General features: G+C 29.3%; 1 protein-coding gene across 1 annotated transcript; it reads right to left on the bottom strand.

Annotated features, from left to right (window-relative positions):
• Positions 1-1,133: 1,133 nt before the first annotated feature.
• Positions 1,134-18,883, bottom strand: LOC126840714 (uncharacterized). Its single transcript, XM_050576627.1, has 3 exons — positions 18,532-18,883; positions 2,423-2,604; positions 1,134-1,777 (listed from the first exon to the last, which is right to left on the bottom strand). The coding sequence occupies exons 1-3, from the start codon at positions 18,629-18,631 to the stop codon at positions 1,718-1,720; spliced, it is 342 nt and encodes a 113-aa protein (XP_050432584.1). The 5' UTR covers positions 18,632-18,883; the 3' UTR covers positions 1,134-1,717.
• Positions 18,884-19,322: the final 439 nt, after the last annotated feature.

Consider the following 19,322-nt stretch of genomic DNA (forward strand, 5'->3'; position numbering starts at 1 on the left):
CTTTTAAAATAGTATATATATATTTATGTATGTATGCACGTATGTATGTATATATACATGTATATACATTCATACGTGCATACATACATATATCATTATATTATGTATTTATATTTATAGATTTAATGTGTATACATTCTTTGTTTAGTTTTCTTTAAGTTATTTAATTAATGTAACGACGTCACTGTTTTAGGTAAATATTTAATTTTGTTATGAGTTACACCAAAATATTCAATAAGTTCTATTATAATTATTTTACCCATTACAATAATAATATATTTTGAATTATATTATTACAACATAAATAAGGTTATTAATTTTAGAAATGAATTATTATTATTATATAAGTAGTCATCATGCGACTACATTTTTTTGAGCTGTGTTAAAAATTTAAATTAAAAAAAATAAGGTGAATATACACGTGTGTTATTATAATTTAGCATATAAATCCAAAACCTAATAAAAATAAAATATATTTCCTACAAAAGGCAAAAAATTATATAAAATTTAACACGATTGTGATTTCTGTCACTTTTGTTTTATAAATTAATATTTTTTAAAAATGTCATAACTATACTATACTATAACTAGTACAATAATAATATTTCTAATGCCGTTTTTGGAAAAGTTTTGTTTTGAAAGAATTGTCCAAACACAAAATGTAGAATTTAAGAAAACAAATTATTTAAGTGATTTTTGTATATCTAACAAGATTTTGAAATGCAATGATGATTTCATGGCTCTTAAATAAAATTACACCTCGTAAAACAATACAAACTACTTTTTTTTCTAGGAAAAGGTTTCTGAATTTTCCAACAGGCACTTCCAACGTGACGCTTTTAATAAAACATTTTTCTGCTTTATTTAAATCATGTTATATTTTTATAGATGAGTTATACTTTTTTTAGCCTCGTACCTTTGTTCAACAATGTCTTATCCAGACATTTAGTTTATTTTATTTTTCAATTGATTTGTTTATTAGTAGGTATATATTCTATTGTTTTCGCACATAGTGCTTAGTAAGTAGATTCGGTGTTGAAAATCAAACTACAAAACCAAAGTGATAATAGATCAGTGATCACAGCAGATAAATTGTATGAATTCATAACGTTGTGTATTATAATAGTTGAAATAATGTAAGACAACATTTGGCAACTAAATAATTTTATTCGACAATAACTAAGAACACTAAACGAAAGTGTACGACACACGAGAATAATAATTATGCTTTTTTAACAAAATAGCTATTGCTATTGTTTATCAGTAGTGCACAAAGGGCTTTTTCCGAAGTAGGAACGGAGAAGGGTTAATGTGTAGAAAATTTGTAGTGTAATAATTATGTTAGTAAAAGCTGTTTTGAAATGGTTTTTTTAAACGAAAATCACCGGGCTGCAGATATCTCAAAGAGAGTAATGACCCTCTACCCCACTATGTGCTCCACTGAAAATTACATTGTACACAATTATAATAATACTAATATTGTGTGGTAATTTTTTGTTTTTAAGCAATAATAAAAAAAAATAACAAGCGTAGATTATTGTATAATACTAAATAATTAATAGTCGAATAATAAAAAAGTATTTTTTTATTTAATTTGGGTCTGCAGTTTAAATTGATATGTGCCCGACGACAGGAACGAAACGACGAAAACAAAAATATAAACAATTTTAATTGCTCAATGGATTAGTTTTTTTTATATTGTTGTGATTAGACAGTATTACATTATGTTGTCTTCGCTGGGCTGGTTTAATTTGTTGTGCTGGTTGTAAACTTCCACCTGCAACGTATTACATATTTTTTCCATTAAACTACAACTATTACAAAACAACGAAAAATATTTAAAATTATATGTCTTGGTCCACAAGGGTGGACTTAGTACTTAGTAGGGGGAGGTGAGTGGTCAGTTACTTTGTACCATGGTAGTAAAAAGTTTTTTTAGTTTTTTCTTGACTTTTTTTTTATAGTATCTTCGACAATCAAAAAAATTATTAAAAAACAGTTTCTTATGTAAAATAATCACAGTTTTTTGTAAAAAATATGGATTAAGTTTTTCGATAACAGAGTCATAAAAATTGAGTTTATAATCTAAAAAGTTGGTTTTCTCGTGTTGCCCAAAATTTAAGAATTTTTTTTTAGAAAGCTGATATAATTTTACATAAAATGTGTACATTTTAAATTGTGTTCTCCATAAAAACGCTTTGAAAACCATAAAAAGAGGTGAAAAATTAGTAAATAATTGTGTGTAAAAATAAGACTATTTTCCCGTTTTTTCGACTTTTCTATGAAATTTCACCTTTTGTTTAATTTTCTAAGCGTTTTTACGGAGAACCTTGTTTGAAATTTACTGTAAATCAGTGTATCATCTCATACATATGTTGATACACGTGTTTACAGTCGATAATTTTATTGTTTCGCCACTTACCCATTTTTGCCAGTACGGCGTAAAGTGCGGCGAAGACGATTTCACTTGGAAGTACTTGTTTAGGGCGAGGTCAATCTGAGAAGCTTCGTCATTGGTCACCGGCCAATCCCGGGCTGCGGGCTGCTGAAAAGACCGTTTGCCAAAACCGCCGTAACACGAATGCCCGAACATGGCGCACCCGCCTAAAAATGAATAGAGCAATAATTTTTTAGTACACTAAAATCATATCTATAGAGCCAGCAGGGGCTATTTTTTAAAATTATTTTTGCTACTACACACATGAGCGCAATTAGGGGCTGAGCCTCCCCAAAAACCCACTCAAAGCACCCAGTTTTGTTTAAGGCCTAAGCCTAGTACAAACGAAACTGAGCTTAACAGATACAAAGGATTGTCTCTCCCCTCCCCTTTACCTTCCCCGTTCTCTTCTCCATTACCACCCTGACCTATACCGCGGTGTTACGAAATTGATGACGCTAATTCCATTTAGACAACCAGCCTATATCAATTTAAAAAAAAAATGGTTATGTTAGATGGGTTCCCATCCGGGAGTGTCCACCTTGCTGTGGTGGAAGGGATTGCGTATCCCAATGACCCGGAGGGTTGCCGGCAACCAGCAAGGCGACCAAATTCGGCAGGTCTATAGAGATGCATGAGACTAAGCGACACTCTGGGCAGGCGAGCTCATTAGTCTTGTAAGACAATCGCCTAAGGGAGGGAAAACCCTTACAGAAAACCGTGGCGGATGGAAGAAAACACAACGGTATTTTTTACTCCAGGCGGTAAGCCAACTTGGTTGGTAAATCAACCCTCTGCGAAGATCGGCCCTACGGATTCTTAGTGGGCCACCCATCACTTGCATTTTCAAAGGTGCTAAAGCAGGCCTTCGACTCTATTGCATTATGAGCGCATTTGAACCTGGTAACCTACTTTTTTTAAACAGTGGCCGTCAAAAGACAGTTTATGTTTTTTTATTTAGATGGGGTTCCCTAGAGTAGAGCAAAATTTTTTTTATTTTTTTTAATTTCACTGACGAAATAGTAATCTATTATTGCATTGGAACATAAATATTATAAAGCATACAAATTATATATGTACATATATTTTTTTTTTAGTTTTGAGGTTTCCAGGGCTATTGAATTTTCAAAAATAGTTTTCAAAAAAGTGTTCTTGGTTAGTACTCGTAATTTAATATTATTCATATTGTAAAACAGCTATTCACAATTGACATCTTAATACAAAGCGATTTTAAGATTTTTAAAATATTATCACAGGCGCTTAATACGACTTTTTATAGGAACGCTATAATCTAAATCGATAACAAAAACATATGTTTGCAGTTTTAAATAATATCAATGTACATTTTCTTTCAGAACCAACAGTGGTGTTGGTGTACGATTATGTAAACAGGTACGAAGAAAACTGACAGAAGTCGTTCACAGTATCGATTACGGCTTTATGGAAATGGTAAAACAAGACCGAATCATTCAAATGTGCTCTACACGATTTGAAACCGAAAGATAAAATTGGTTGCCGGTTGGTCTAAAGAAGCATACACGCTGTTTTGTAAGATGAAGTTTGCCCAGTCCGGGACGTCTTACGTTTATCCCGTGGAGACTAGAGGCGAAGTCATTGAAGTCGACGTGGTTTGGAGTGAATAACGTTTAATACAAAAACATACCAAATTTGGTCTACTAATAGTGTTTTTATTATGTTTTTATAGTGTTATTTTGATGACATATATTAGGATCTTAGTATCGTTAATAATTGTTCGATTGGAATAGTTTTTGAAAACAATTATGTGTTAAAAGAATGCCAACAAATAAAGCTTAAATAACTCCCTTGTAAAAGAAATGTTACAATTTTTTCTCAAATAAATACTCTTCTAAAAATTATAGTATAATTAAAATAGAAACACAATTAATCTATGTTTACAATTCCTTGTTTCTGAATTAAAGTAATTTGTCACACAATATGCACACTGTACATTGTTAATACATTCGGTATATATTGTCGTAGTCTATTTACGTTCAGAGAAATCAGAGTAATATATTTTAATGGCTTTTTGCCGGTGCTTTGTGCCATCGTAATACATATATTTTCGGTGTGTGTATCGAGTATATAATATAGTAATAGTATTTATATAACATTTGATTGTCTTTTTAATTAGGCACCGGATAAAAGCGTACCGAGTCGGTTATGAACAGCAGCCGACTTTTGCGGTGCCATTGTCTTGTTAAGTGTGTTTTTCAAAAGGAGCGCCTCGGTTATTTCTGGGTTCAAATCCCTGTTTTCATTGTTGGGGTTTAGGTGTTTGTCACATATGACATGCTGATGCACAAAAACGGATGGCTGACGTTCCGAGTATTTTAATCGGATCAACTGTTCTGGATAATGTAATATGAGCGACTGAAGAAGGGTTTGCAGCTCTTGCTCATTACAAGCGCTTATGTCATAGCAATAAGGGGCTCACGTGCTTGAATAAAATTCAAAAACTTATTCGTTTTTTTACTGGTAGGTGAACTACACTCGAGGAGTGGTAATACGGTATAATAAGAAAACTAAATATAACCTTGATTTACAATGGCACAATAGTTGCATTGTGTACAACAGCAGGAGGTGCACATCACTTAGGGACAAAGTACGATTATTGTAGTACTTATCGTTAAAAACAGTTTAACTCTAGAAATTTAACGAACCTTTGCAAGTAAAAAGAGTACAGCGAAAAAACACATCGAAATTGGAGTTTTGAAAATTGGGTTTATTGTGTTTACAATTTTATTGGAATTTGAATTTAATTGGTGTTTATTACATGGATCGTAACGAGTTTATACAAGCTACTAGCGCCAAGTTTTAAGCTTTTCAGTTTCAGTGTCTTGTAATAACAGCCGTATTTTAGTTGTATAATAAAAATTATTTTAAACTTATCGCAAACATAACCCGCGTATTCACATTTTTTAGATAACAGTTTGTTTTAGGTAATATTTTTATAGATTATTACAAAATAATTAATCTATACTATACACTATTGAACCATATTTAAATGCAATAGTTTTATTGATTTGTCGACGCTAAAAAAATATAAAATTAGCCTGCTAGTATTTTTTTTTCGAATAGTGCATTGACAGCACACAATGTATACCATCATTATGAACAATCAGTAGTGGGTAATATTGATTTTATAGTGTACAGATTATCCAACATATAACGTGTTAAAATTGTGACAGTGGCTAATGTGCATTTAACAGGGCTAAGTATGCGGGTACACCAGCTTCGTTCATTTATCCTTCTTGAAATATACGGTGCGATTTTAAGTAGCAGCTATTATAATACCTACTACTTGTATATCTGTAAATGGTGAACTTGGTAAATGCCCTTAACACAAATGTAGTTAAATTAACCGTTTTTGTATATTTTCATTTAAACACTAACCTTCCGATAATTTTGATACACCGGTATGGCTATTTTTTTTATTGTTATCTAATAAAATATTTTTAATTATAAAACTGTTAAACATTAATAACTTCTCGATTCGTTTCGCCTTCAACATAATTATTACAAGTTATACAAAAAACGAAGTACACCGTGACAGTAATATTGTATTATTTATTTTGAGTTTTTGATTATTGTGTAAAAATGTTTTATAACGTTTTTGTTATCCAGTAAATTATTAAAAGCTGTGTAAAATATGTTTGATGAAAATTAAAAAAAAAAACACAACACCAATATGATAAACTGCTTTTGGATTTCGGATTTATTGAATTCCGAAAGCATTTTATAGTCAAAGTTGAGTTTTTTTTTTAAAATGTTCATCAAAATATTTTACTTACAATTAGGTACACAGCTTTACAATGTAATAATATTTATAAGATTTTTAAGTGGCCTAAATAGCGTTTTTTTTTTTGTGAAAATCCAGATTTTTGAACTTCCATGACTATAGTTAATAATATAAATAAAATCTTATTAAAAAAAAATGTGGTGAGTACTAAAACGGCTATTTTTGATTCGTTGAAAATGTATAAATACATGTATATGTACTATTATTTAAAAAAATATGTCATCTGTGAAATCTTAGTATGGTTAATAATTGTCCGATTAGAATAATTTTAGAAAAAAACTATGGGTTAAAAGAATGCCAACAAATAAAGCCTACATTTTTACAACTCCCATATTAAAAAATGTTATAATTCTTTTTTCGAATAATTACACTTTCTAATGATAGTATAATTAAAATAAATGTTTTTTTTAAAAAATATTAAAACCGTAAAATCATCAGAACAATTATCTTTATAGAACAATGAGTACGTTGTAAACATATGAGATATATTATACATATAAAAGCTCGTGATTATAACGCCAGACCTAATAAATTATAACTGTATTGTATGTTATGAAACATGATTTTTGGGTTTATTTGTATACTCTTTTTATGTCAACTTAATTTTTGTGTTAACGTGGCGTAATGAAAAAAAATGCATTTAATTTTTGACAATTTAATAAAAAGTTGAACCATTTTGTTTTATTTCTTTAACGTTATTATAATGTTAACTGATTTAGACTTGGTTGATTAAAAAAAAATCTGTTAAATACCCTAGTGTAATAAAAACAAACAGCTACATTATTTCCAACGTATCGCGAGTGACATTGTAAGCGGTAGGTATTAAAAGCTATGTCTTTGATACAAAAAGAAAAACAACAAAATGTAATTAAATATACCTTAAAGACAACAAAGAAAACTTAGATTACAAACAAAAAAAATGCCACAAATTAATTTATTTCAGTGGTTTTACTTATTAAAATAGTTTATTGTTTAATTTTTCGCAGTTCTGAAAAAATGCGCATTACGGTTTGTTTTTCTAAAATTACTTTTTTGTTTAAATTTTATTTATTGTAAGTGTATATGTATGTATAGGTATTTTTAAAGAAATTAAATGGAACTGAGGTGCCGCTGGCTTATGATTAAACAATATATGGTAAATTTATAAAATTAAAATATTTGAATACAATTCATCTATTTTCTAGAATAATAGTCTTTAAAATACATCCAATTATTTATTTAAAAATGACATTTATCCAACCAACTAATATTGTGGGCTTCTTTCAAATTAAAATCGACAGATTTTGTTGTATGTTAGGTATCTATAATCGTATAATATATACTTTATATAACTATTCAACAAGGATATCCCTGTATAACTGATAATTTAATGAAACAGTAATTTAAAAATTAACATATATATATATATATATATATTTTTTTTTTTTATATATGTACTAAGTAATCAATACTTAAAATAATAAACAATACTTAAAGACATTTTATAACAAAGTGATTTTTGTATTTTATGGTGAATGATTTTTAATTTTTATATTAAAATAAATTATTATTACTATGATCATCGAAATAAAATGAGTTTATTTTTGGAAAACAAGATGTTCTAGATAATTGAAAAAAATTAACGTTAAGAGTCAGATAGCCAAGTGCTAAAAACATTATTAGAAAAAATATTTATCTTGCCGAACAACGGCACTTCTCTTTTTAAAATATTGACACTAAACTCTGAAGACAGCTTTCGCAATAACTTTATTTTAAAATAATTATAATCAAATTATATACATATGTATATAACTTAATGAAACGATGAAAGTACATTTTAAAACCAGGAACACTTCATACTTGTACCTATATTAGTCTTATTGTAAGGTTCATATTGTTAAATTATGTAACATAATTTAATTTAAAAGACATTTGTATGTCGTTTGGGAACAATGGTCACGATGATGAAACAACATAGTATTTTAATTTAATCGAATTAACATTTTAATAATTATTATTAACCTTTTGTACATATCAGCTTCAGCACAACAATTAAATATTAATTCAAATTCAAGTACAAATTAGTAAAATAACTTAGCTTCAAATATAATAAACGTATAGCAAAAAAAAAACAATTTTATTATGTTATAATAACAAGAAGTAGTATATTAATTGAAATTACCTTCGTTTGAAAGGGATAATTATATTTTTTTGCTATTTGTTCGGGATATTTAAAAAAAAAAAATTAGCTTAACTACAGTATCATATTTGGTATGTGTGCAAAATTTTAACAGGAATAAGTTTTGTAATTTTTTCAAAGTACCTCCAAATAACAAAAGAAACGATTGAATACAGTGTTTTGACGCCCACGCCACGATGTTGGTCGTTTTACTGACAATAGTGGTCAATTAGTTTATTTTTAAGTATAGTACCTAATTTTAAAATATTATTTCGATCTTTGTTTATTATAAAGACACAAGTTTAGATTGAATTTATTGCGGAAGACAGCCGTATGTAACATATATTATTGAATTTGTACATGCACTTAAATTTGATACTAAAAGTAAGTGCAAGCATGTTGTGTTGGAATTTATGGAAAATTACGCCAAAATAATATACCCGTATCGATTCGGTTCGAGTCTAAAGGACTTTTAACGTGAATTAAACTTATCCAAGCCGAAAGAAGTGTGATTGTTTTTAATATATATATATATATAATTTGTGCGCAAACTGTCTAATGGTTAATAGGTGTTTACATGAACTGTTTTACCACTTGAAACGAACAATGACAATCGACCATAATATTATAGCGACAAGTCGTTGTGACATTTTCTACCAGAATTTGTCTCGTGACAATAGTATAAAAGCGATTGAAAATCGAAAATGAACTTTGTTTCCTACAAAGCTGTGCAATTTGGGCGACATTGGCAGAGATCAGGTAGGAGTATGGGATATTAAAAACCTTAAAACTCAAAGTTAGTGATTTTCAAAATACCTACATGTTTTATTTTTCAGCGAAAGATTTTTTGAAATAAAAATAAACGTAGCACTGATTTTAAGTTTTAAGGTTTTTAGAATCCCAAGCCAGTCCCCCTCCTTTCCTGATTTTCGCCAGAGGTGTATCTAGAAATGCCAAATGGAGGGGCTGGAAAATAAAATTTACTTTAAATATAACATTATGACGTAAGCAATAGTCATGAAATTAACGTTTACTTAGTAAAAAAATTCTATAATATTCTAATATATTATATTATAATAAAAATATACATTTTTAATGCATACAACTTTAGTACAGAAGGGAGGAACTTCAGCCCCATCAGCCCCCCTTGTATCCGCCAATGTTGCTTAAACGTTTAGGCGCGACGCGACGCCGTTAACAGTATAATTATGTAATCGATTTGTCGGAATCCGCAAGCCGACCGCGTTAACGTCGAATCACATTATTTAGCAAAAATATAAATTAGGCGTATTTCATAATATCGGCCGGTAATTCATTTACCCAAAGAGAGGTGGAAAAAAACAATGCAATAGAAATTAAACGACGATATCGTATAATAGGCGCCCTTGAAATGTATTTAGTCACGGTTTGAAGGCAAAAGGAAAATTTATCCGGAGGTTTTTAAAAACGTACTAGTTTCAGGTGATTTAGCTGTCCGTAACGATAATTGGATAACAAAAACAACAAAAAAATGTCAAGTCGTTTTTGGCATGTGGGCTTAATTGATTTTTCATTTTTGGACAATTATTTAAAATATATTTTTTATTATTAGGGAGATTGCATGCGGTCTGTTTTTTTTACGTTTATGACCAAAAAGCCAGATAACTTACTATGTTATGAGAGAAGCCGATTTGATTTGATTTTTTGCTTTTTTAATGAAAAAAAATTGGATTTAATACTGTAAAAATTTCAAATTGAATTTATTTAATTACAAGAAACTCAATTTTTTAAATGAAAATCGACTTCTACATAACATAATAGAGTAGCCAAAGAACTCGAATGACTTTAGAGAATTCAACTATTCTATGTAGTCGATATTTTGTCTGGCTTTTGGTCTAAAATAAAATAAAATGGCATTTACTCTTAGAAAAAATGATTTAAGTTAATAATACTATCTTGAAACAAATTGACAGGTAAACGAAAAGACTTGGTCAAATTTGATGAAAACCACTTTTTTCTTAAATACTGCCTATACAAAACTCCTTAAAACAGACCGCATGCAATCTCCTTTAGCGATTAATTAAAAAAGTATGAACATTTAGGGAGAAAAAATTTATTTTTTATGATATATAAATTTAAATATCTGTTGAGAAAACTATATCTGATAAAGTTCTGAAACTCTCCTCTGCACTTCTACATGCCAAGGTGATTCTAATAAGACCCTAAATAACAAAATCCGTTAATCGGTTTCAGAGATATGTATGGCTAAAGACAAATTCAGCTAAGATTGACAATTGTATTAATTATAAAAAACTTAAATAGTTACCACGTGGATATGAAATCCGATTTACCTGTACATTATCTTATATTAAAGCCAAGACAAATATCTTTCTTTTTACTATTAGGGTGTAGCTTTTTGTTTTTTTTTATTTTACAACAAGCTCTTAAAGTTATCAAAATCAATTTTTTTGTATTCCCATTACTATTCTTTCTTGATGTTTCTAAAATCCAATAAAGTAAAATAGGCAATAACCTACCTAGGTAATAAAAATCAGACCTCCATTTCAAATCCCGGGTTGTTGGACGGCTCACGTAGGATCCCTTAAAGTCTTTCCGATTTGCCTCGTGTAGGTATATACACCTAACTATAACGGTAATAAAATTTGACTTGCACACAAACTCACATATGTAAATATTATAAGGGATTTGCGCGTTACTGTGGGCGACCGGAAATTTCAATCCGCCATAGTTGATTACGGCACGCAGTTGACACACTGCCGGGTTTGTATGTGTATGAATAAAAAAGTATAAACAAATAATAATAATAATAATAAAAAAGAACCTCTGCATAAAAAAAAAAAATCTTCGACGACACATTCGAGAATTTCCTATATAATATGAAAAATACTGGAATAACAATAATAATTCCCCGGGGTACAGTATCCAATATTATTATAGGCCTGTGACGTTGGCAAAAAAAAGTAATCGTCACGTCCATCGTCTATATTGATAATAATAATTCCATTAAAAAAAAAAAAATATATATATATATATATATGTCCCTCTGTCGTGATATTGGTTCATAGTGATAATTTATTAAAAAAAAGCATTTTTTTGCCCGGTTTAATACTATTAGGTATGACGTCATACAACTTATAGGCCTTGGATTATTCATCGGTAAAACGCGCTTAAACTTTACCTGCGTTTTATTTGTATCTCAATTGTTCGTTACTAAAGGCCGCCGCTAGTCGGCAACGTAAAGAATTCATATTTTCCCATCGCGCCATGGCAAGCTTTTATTTTTCAGTTCACAGTTCACATCATGCTAATAACTCTGATAGGTTTCCCATAGGATAGCTATAAAAATATATAACATTAAGCGCATTATTCGTGATCTACAAATTACAATATTAACGGTGTGACAATTATCTTCCTCAAATCACAGGTTATGAGCTAGCCTCGCGAAGAGGAAAACGGGATTTTTATAATTTCAATTTTTTGTAGTGGATGCTAATAAACGATGCTGCCTGGGAGGAAGTATTGTGCAAACAGTTCCCTCCCAGGTTAGCGATAACTTGGAAAACAAATTAAAAAAAGGCCGTGTGACACGTTATGACAAATATTTAGCAACGTTAAAAAAAAAAAATTATTAAAACACTTTTTTAAACAAATTTTTCAAAAAAAAAAAATAATAACTTGGTCGCTGTTTACACCAAAAACACGAATGTACAAATTTGGTAGGTCTTTATTGATCCAATATGCTTTATTATATCAAATGTGTAAGCGGCCGTATTGACCTAAGTTTTATTGGTTCTTTGGAAATACAAAGTGCCCACATCCGACGGGTCTAAATGGATCAATTACACTCTTTGTACGTTTCTAGGTATTTGTCGTTTAACAAGTTTAACCACTATATACAAAAAATATTATTTATTTTAAAGGATTAAAACAATTATAAATTGTGTCATTTTTCTTAACAATACCCCAATTTACATTTAAAAACTTATTATATGTAAATACATTTACTAATTATTTATTTTCACACCTAAAATTGAACAAAAACCAGTTAGGTCACATTGATTCAAAGAAAATCCGACTGCGAAACGAATGTCGTGCTCTATAACTTGTGTCCTAGGGTTGGTTTTTAGTTTTCACGACATAAAATGAATTTAAATTTACATGTTCAGAGGTCAAACTGAATATATATTAATATTTTAAAATATTTAATCAATTATAGTCAATAATTTTGCTAAAAACTAACTCACTAGGCCCCGAACAAAGGCATGTTTTGTATTATGACCGCAAGTGTTTTCGAACGACGAATAGCGTTAACCTACACGTATGTTGCAATGTACATCACTTATTGGATAGTATTTCGTCGATGTAAAGTGGTGTTGATTTCAATTTAAGTATACAAAAAAAAAATCTTGTAGATATGTATGTTACTTCAGACTTGCAGTATATTTTACAACACCCTCAACAATAGGTATAGAGTGTGAGTATTGAATGTATTTAAAATATAATAGCATACGTCGAGTATCAAGAATATTAAGAATTTTCTTATTCTTGTATATTAGTCATAATAATGTTAAAATATATTATTGAAAGAAAAGCACTACGGCCTATGGTAATTATTTTTTCTGTTGAATTTCTTTATTAATAATAATAATAAAAGTTCAGCCAGAAAATTGATTTAACTTCTATTATCTTTTCATTACTAAACAAAACAAGAAAAAAAAAATTATCACAGCGGTTTTTGTAATAATTATAATTAAATGTTTTTTAAACGATTTAAAAATTATGAAATCTATACTAGGTTTTATTTTGGAAAATATATTTACTGTTATTATGAGTAAAAAAGCAATTGTACTTTATATATAAAAACGTAACGTACAAATAAGGTCTTACTATTCAAACTTAAATGGTATTGGCTAGCTGTATACATAGCCAACATTTTGGTTGGCTACGTTTAAAATTTTTTTAATTTTTGCGTTTTGTTGGTAATGAAATTAAAACAAAAGTTTGGATGTCTGAAAATTAATTTTTCTGACAAAAAGAAGAAAACTGTATTTTACTTTTGCGATTCATGCATAAAATACTAATCTAAGATAATGTAATTGTTTTTAATTGAGTATTATTTTTACCTCATGTGAGTTTCGTGCAAATGATAGTTCACCAGGAAGACGACTCCGTGTATAAGGGTATAGGGTTTTGCGGTTTTACGTCGAGGCACCGCTAAATGAACACGGGTCTCTGCAGCTAAACGGTTTATTGAAGATATGAGTGTGGAGACTATGTATGTGTACCTAAGCACAATTATTTTAATCCTACGGGGACGACCAACAACATTTATAGTTTGTTAACGCAGTTCCATAAGAATAATGATTACCGTAATTGCAACATGTACCTAACATTATTTGGAATGTGGCTTTCAGTTCACTTGGGCCGCCACCAGTATATAGTTGATTTAAAATTGAATTTTAATATTTCACACATGAATATTTGAAAATGTCCCGGCGTTGAATAGATGAATTCTAAGGTATTTATCAACGGTGAATTATTTAGCAAAATGGTGAAATACTTCCGGCTAATAATCAGTTCTTCAGAAAACGTGAATTTATGTATCCAAATATAAATTACACTTGCTACCATTAAATACGTGGGTATAGTAGCATACCTTACATGAATATTGTATCATAATATTAGGATGTTATCGAGCTCAAAACACGCTGACCTATTTGGTAAACTAAAGATCAATCCGTGTTAATATGTAATAATATCCACTGGAGTGTACTTAATATTGTCTGCCAATTTAGCAATAGGTGTAACTCCAAAATACCAAATTTCACGCTAAAAGGAAAACAACTTTTTTATTTATTCTATTTATTTCAATAACAATTCCTTATTTGTTTATCACACGTTTCATGGAAAAAACACTGAAATATTATACCAGCCGACGCACAGTTTTTTTTTCTTTCAAATAGTATGTGTAGGTAATATGTAATATACTAGAGCCGACGATTCTACACGTGTATTTGAAATACACATGTAGGACAAAGTTCGTGTAGTTCGAACTGACGTGTAGAAGTTCGTGTATTTAATACACGTGTAGGACCCGAGATTCAATTAACTTGACCCAATGGCTATAATACTTTATCTTAGTAACAACCATTAATTAAAAAATAGTATCACGTAAAATTAGAGGTCTTATAAAAACTTACATATGTACGAATACGTGTAGTTGCAGGTACACGTGTACTTATAACTACACGAACTACACGAACTTCTACACGTCAATTCGAACTACACGTGTTACACGTGTAATCGGTAGCTCTATAATATACCAAAATTAATTTTTTTGGAGATACGTACTTTGCTTAGTAGGCTGACGATATGTCTTTTCGTGAAAAATCAGATTTGTGCACATAGCGTAGAAAAAAACAATTTTCATGTTTCCCAAAATTTATCGTTTAACAAAACTTAGTTTGAATTTTAGTTGGGATACATGTATAAATTGTTATAGATTTTCAAAATACATTTTCCACGGAAAAAATATTATAGCAATTTAACGGTAATTTTATATTTTATGGACTAATTTTAGGATTTAAAGAAAAACCATAAAATAAATATCTTTAACAAAACTAGGGTTTTTTTTTACACATAATTGCTTAAACGAGAGTAGAAATATTAATGAAATTACTTACAATCTTAAAACCTAGAAAAAATAACAGTCTATGTGCACTAGACAATTTACGGTCAACATTTTGTGACCGAACCGGAGTTGCCGTTATTAAGTACGTTCTAAGGAAAACACTTTCAAACGAATAACAATGAAAACAATACTTGAATCTTATATTTATACAATATCATAAGTCATAATATTATATTATACCACCAGTGGGCGACCATTTAAGATATAATATTATTTATCCCGAGAACAGGGTGAGCTTCAACATTTGGTTTTTGTATTAAAACAAAATTTAATAACGTAAATGATTAATTTAATATTATTTTATTATTCCAGGGAACCCAATTATATTGTACTGTCTCCTATTAAAGGAAACTATTTTTGTTGGTTTTTTTTTCATTTTAAAAACATGTGTGATAATTTTTTTATTTATTTACTGCTCTTCTTGGGGGTACACTATTTGAATAGGTAGTTTTTAGAAACGTCTTAAGACACAAAATGTAAATTATACAGGACAAGGATAATAGAAAGAGTTTGAAAACCCATCATTTCTTATAGCATGTACCTTGAATCAAAGTAGTTTACATGGTAGAGTATTTTTTTATTATATTTAATTTGCGAAAATTTGAATTTGGGACTTGGGGTGTTTCATAAAGGAATTCCATCGATTGTAGAAACACCATAAGACAGGATTAATGGTGTTTCTCTTGTAAACGGCAAATCCAAAATTCAAATCCCTATTTAGAACGGAAAGAACTCATCGACAATAAATGTTTTTTCATAAAATGTGTACACGTATAGAATTGAAAAAAAAAATTATGGCTAAAATGTTGACTTATGGAATTTCTCAAATGACCGATTCATTTGTAAAAGATTGTATATATTGTTCGTATACATGGTACTCTAGGTTTCCCATTTTGATCAGCAAAAACACAAAATAAAATGGTAAGTCCTGTACTACTCGTTTACATTATAGACCCTCAAGACGTCCTGAATACAATCGCCAGGGCTCATCATGACTGCATAATTGAGGTGCTAAATTTTAAGGGAAAAAAAATTGTAGAGAAAAATCATAATTCACATTGCTATCACGTTTATCAGACGTATTATTAGCTGGCACTGGAGTCGATGCCAGTTTTTTTATTATAATAACGCTAATCGATTGTTATAAAAGTATTATTCGAAGTCATTTACCCGTCTTAAGACTGAAGCCGATCGTGTTTTGAATGTTTAAGATTTGTAAGCGGTCAACAAACTTAGTATTCAAATTTAAAATAAAATATTTGGAAAAAAACTTCAGTTGAACAACACACATTATAGAGATTGAAGAGATTTTAGAAAAGATTTTTTAGAGAAGAATTTGTTCCTCACAAATTTGAGTTAGACAGCAAGTATATTGTTTCCTAAAATTAAATAATATGTACTATATATATACGGTATTTATATATATATATATATATTAGGGTGATTTAAAAAATCCTTGAATTATTATTTTTTATCCTTCTCTTGAGAATATTATTTGGATTAAAATATAATTTTTGATAATTTATTTTAGATTTTTCACCCATTTCTAGATGTAGTTTGGCTGGGTCTTATATTAAAAGTTAGTTTTTTTAAGTGTTTTTTGTTCAATAAAAAGTGCTTAAAAAAAAGTGGTTTATTAAAAATTGTATGGCGGCGCTTTAAGTAGGCAATTCTGATACATGCATGTCGGTGATCAGTTCACGATGTACTAGTTGTGTATTTTATTAGCTATTAAACTTATCTCTAATGAGTTATTATAATAATATACCTACACTTTATCTCATTCTTTGATATCTAAACACCTGTCTGTATAAATCAGTACATTTGCAATTCATATTTTTCCCAGGTAATAGCCAATTAGTGTAATTGTATCAATAATATATACATTATGTAATGCTATAGTGCTTTTCTATATTGGTATATTCATTGTAAGTTATAATCTATACAATATTAATGAAAATGTTTTTCTACGAAAGAAAATCCGAATTTGGGATAGTGATTATTTCATTGCTTAATATTATTTCCCCCACAAATAGTTTTTGCTTAATATTTATTATACTTATATTTATAAAAATAAATGTTCGCTATTTATTATTAGCTTATCAACAAGTATTAATTTTAATTATGAAATAAACTGTTAAAACTTCAATAATTGCATTTAATAACGTTTAAACTAATTTTATCTTTTATTAAAGTATTCATGTTTATGAGATTATATAATAAGATGAGAAAAGGACATATACAACTATTTTAACAGTAAATTTATTTTCAATCTATGTAAACGATTATTACGGCCATTGTACAAAAGTGTTTGAATAGCTAAAATGTTTATTTAATTTTTAACTTTTCTCGAACATAACTATTTAATTGTTGTACGCATATGATATAAAGTTTTGAGTTTTATAAAAACGATAAATGAATGAAATAATATAAGGTAAAACGTAATATCAGAAAAGGAACTTAAATTATCAGGAATATTTCAATTTTACCATTTCTATGGAGTTGTTGTAAATTAAGTATTCACTGTTTATTTATTGAGTAAACAGATAATGCGTAAAAATAAAACCCTAAAACGTCATTACCCAAATTACACAAATTGTATTGTTTAGTAAAATATCATCGGTTCCTGGGCGTTTGTTTTGTAGGTATACTCTTAGAAATTATAATTAATTTCTAATTATACACATTTTATTGGTAAATTATCCATATTCTATACCAATAATAATTAAAAAAAAAAAAAACGATATGAAATATTTATTAGACTTGTACATTTTTTATTACAGCGTTAATATTTTTAAATTATTATAGTTTGAGTAAACATGTTATTGATGGTTTTGATAGCCGATGCTGACCGGTACACTGATAAAGTATGGTAGTAAAAATTGAGCATGCGGTAAAACACTATGTAGGCTGTACGGTGCTAATACTACCTGTTGTTATCAAAAGTTAAAAACTCCAATAGTACCAAAGGCAAGTGCAACCGACAAACAACAATGTTATATAATAATTATAGAGCACGCTTAAGCACGGTGCTTAGGTACGGGCGCAGATTTTACCTGGAAAATTGCCCAAGCAAATCTTTCGGTATTTATTTTCTATTATAAAATAATGACGTATAAATTGGTATATTACAATATTAATATTATATTATTATAATATGCGAAAACGACACAATATCAGCGTTAGCCTGACATTGAGCTCTTAAAAAAGAGCAGGTGTTGCTGTGCGTACCTAAAGAAAAGCGGTTATAATAAATTTGAAAAAAAAAGAAAAACTTTGATCGCTTTTTCTAAACGTCATGGTTTTATTTCCTCTTATTGTTAAACTTTTCTTTCGGATGAGCCATATACCTTTATATACCTCTATCGTTATTATTTTATATTATATATGGTTTTTTTTTTGTACTTTTAATGCAATACACTCACGTTTTGCCGCGCCGCTATTGACGGTCAACAACACCATGACCACCGTTATCACCATAAACATATAACGGTTTGGAGCCAGTTGAGGCCGTTTTGAATTCATCGTGATACTTTCGGTAAACGATTAGTATATAGTTAAGCGGTTCAATTAAAAAAAAACACTGGGATTGGATTTTTTTTTTTTTTTAGTAATATATTACAAACGCGAACGGACGGCCAATCGTCAAAATGAACTTTTGTGCCAAAAGTGACCCGAAACGACGTTAACGCAGGTCTTTTATACCTTCCTCCCTGAATCGCGCACACCCTGTTGTGTGTGTGTGTGTGTTGTGTAGGCGATGCTGTCGTCCGTTATTTCCCGTTTCTAACCGACTGAAATCCGTTCAACAAACACAGTACCGTACCGAGTGTAGGTATTATAGTTATAATAATATATTGTAATTTAGTCGCTAATTATCGCCTTTTTTTTTGCCCTCATAACGCAAATAGTAATAAATAGCTGATAAAGACCGGAAAAAAACCCAAGGTAGGGGGAGTGAGCGTTATAGTGATCATTGGAGCTCGGATGTTAATGACCATAAATATATTAAAATATGCATTTAAAAATGTCAAAATATGCATAGTTTATACATATTTCGTTTAATACTTTTTTTCATATTGTGTATAATTTTCGCAAACGAAATATAAAGAAATTATATTGATTTTTAACGATTTCTCTCTTAAATAAAATCAAAAGTGTCTTTCGACTTGAAATAATATACGCCTTCGTTTAAAATGAACTGGCTAAATATAAT

This window comes from Adelges cooleyi, unplaced genomic scaffold (assembly GCF_023614345.1).
Source record: "Adelges cooleyi isolate 19-005CV unplaced genomic scaffold, UGA_ACOO_1.1 ACOO_flye_CR_arks_rails_tigmint_CR_PRNA_376, whole genome shotgun sequence".
Classification (NCBI taxonomy): Eukaryota; Metazoa; Arthropoda; class Insecta; order Hemiptera; family Adelgidae; genus Adelges; species Adelges cooleyi.

Excerpts from the sequence above, each read along its gene's own strand:
- LOC126840714 (XM_050576627.1), bottom strand. The coding sequence starts at position 18,631 with ATGAATTCAAAACGGCCTCAACTGGCTCCAAACCGTTATATGTTTATG. Across the intron at positions 2,605-18,531 it reads CAATAGCGGCGCGGCAAAAC|GCGGGTGCGCCATGTTCGGG; the intron begins GTGAGTGTATTG and ends ATTCATTTTTAG. Across the intron at positions 1,778-2,422 it reads CGCCGTACTGGCAAAAATGG|GTGGAAGTTTACAACCAGCA; the intron begins GTAAGTGGCGAA and ends AATACGTTGCAG.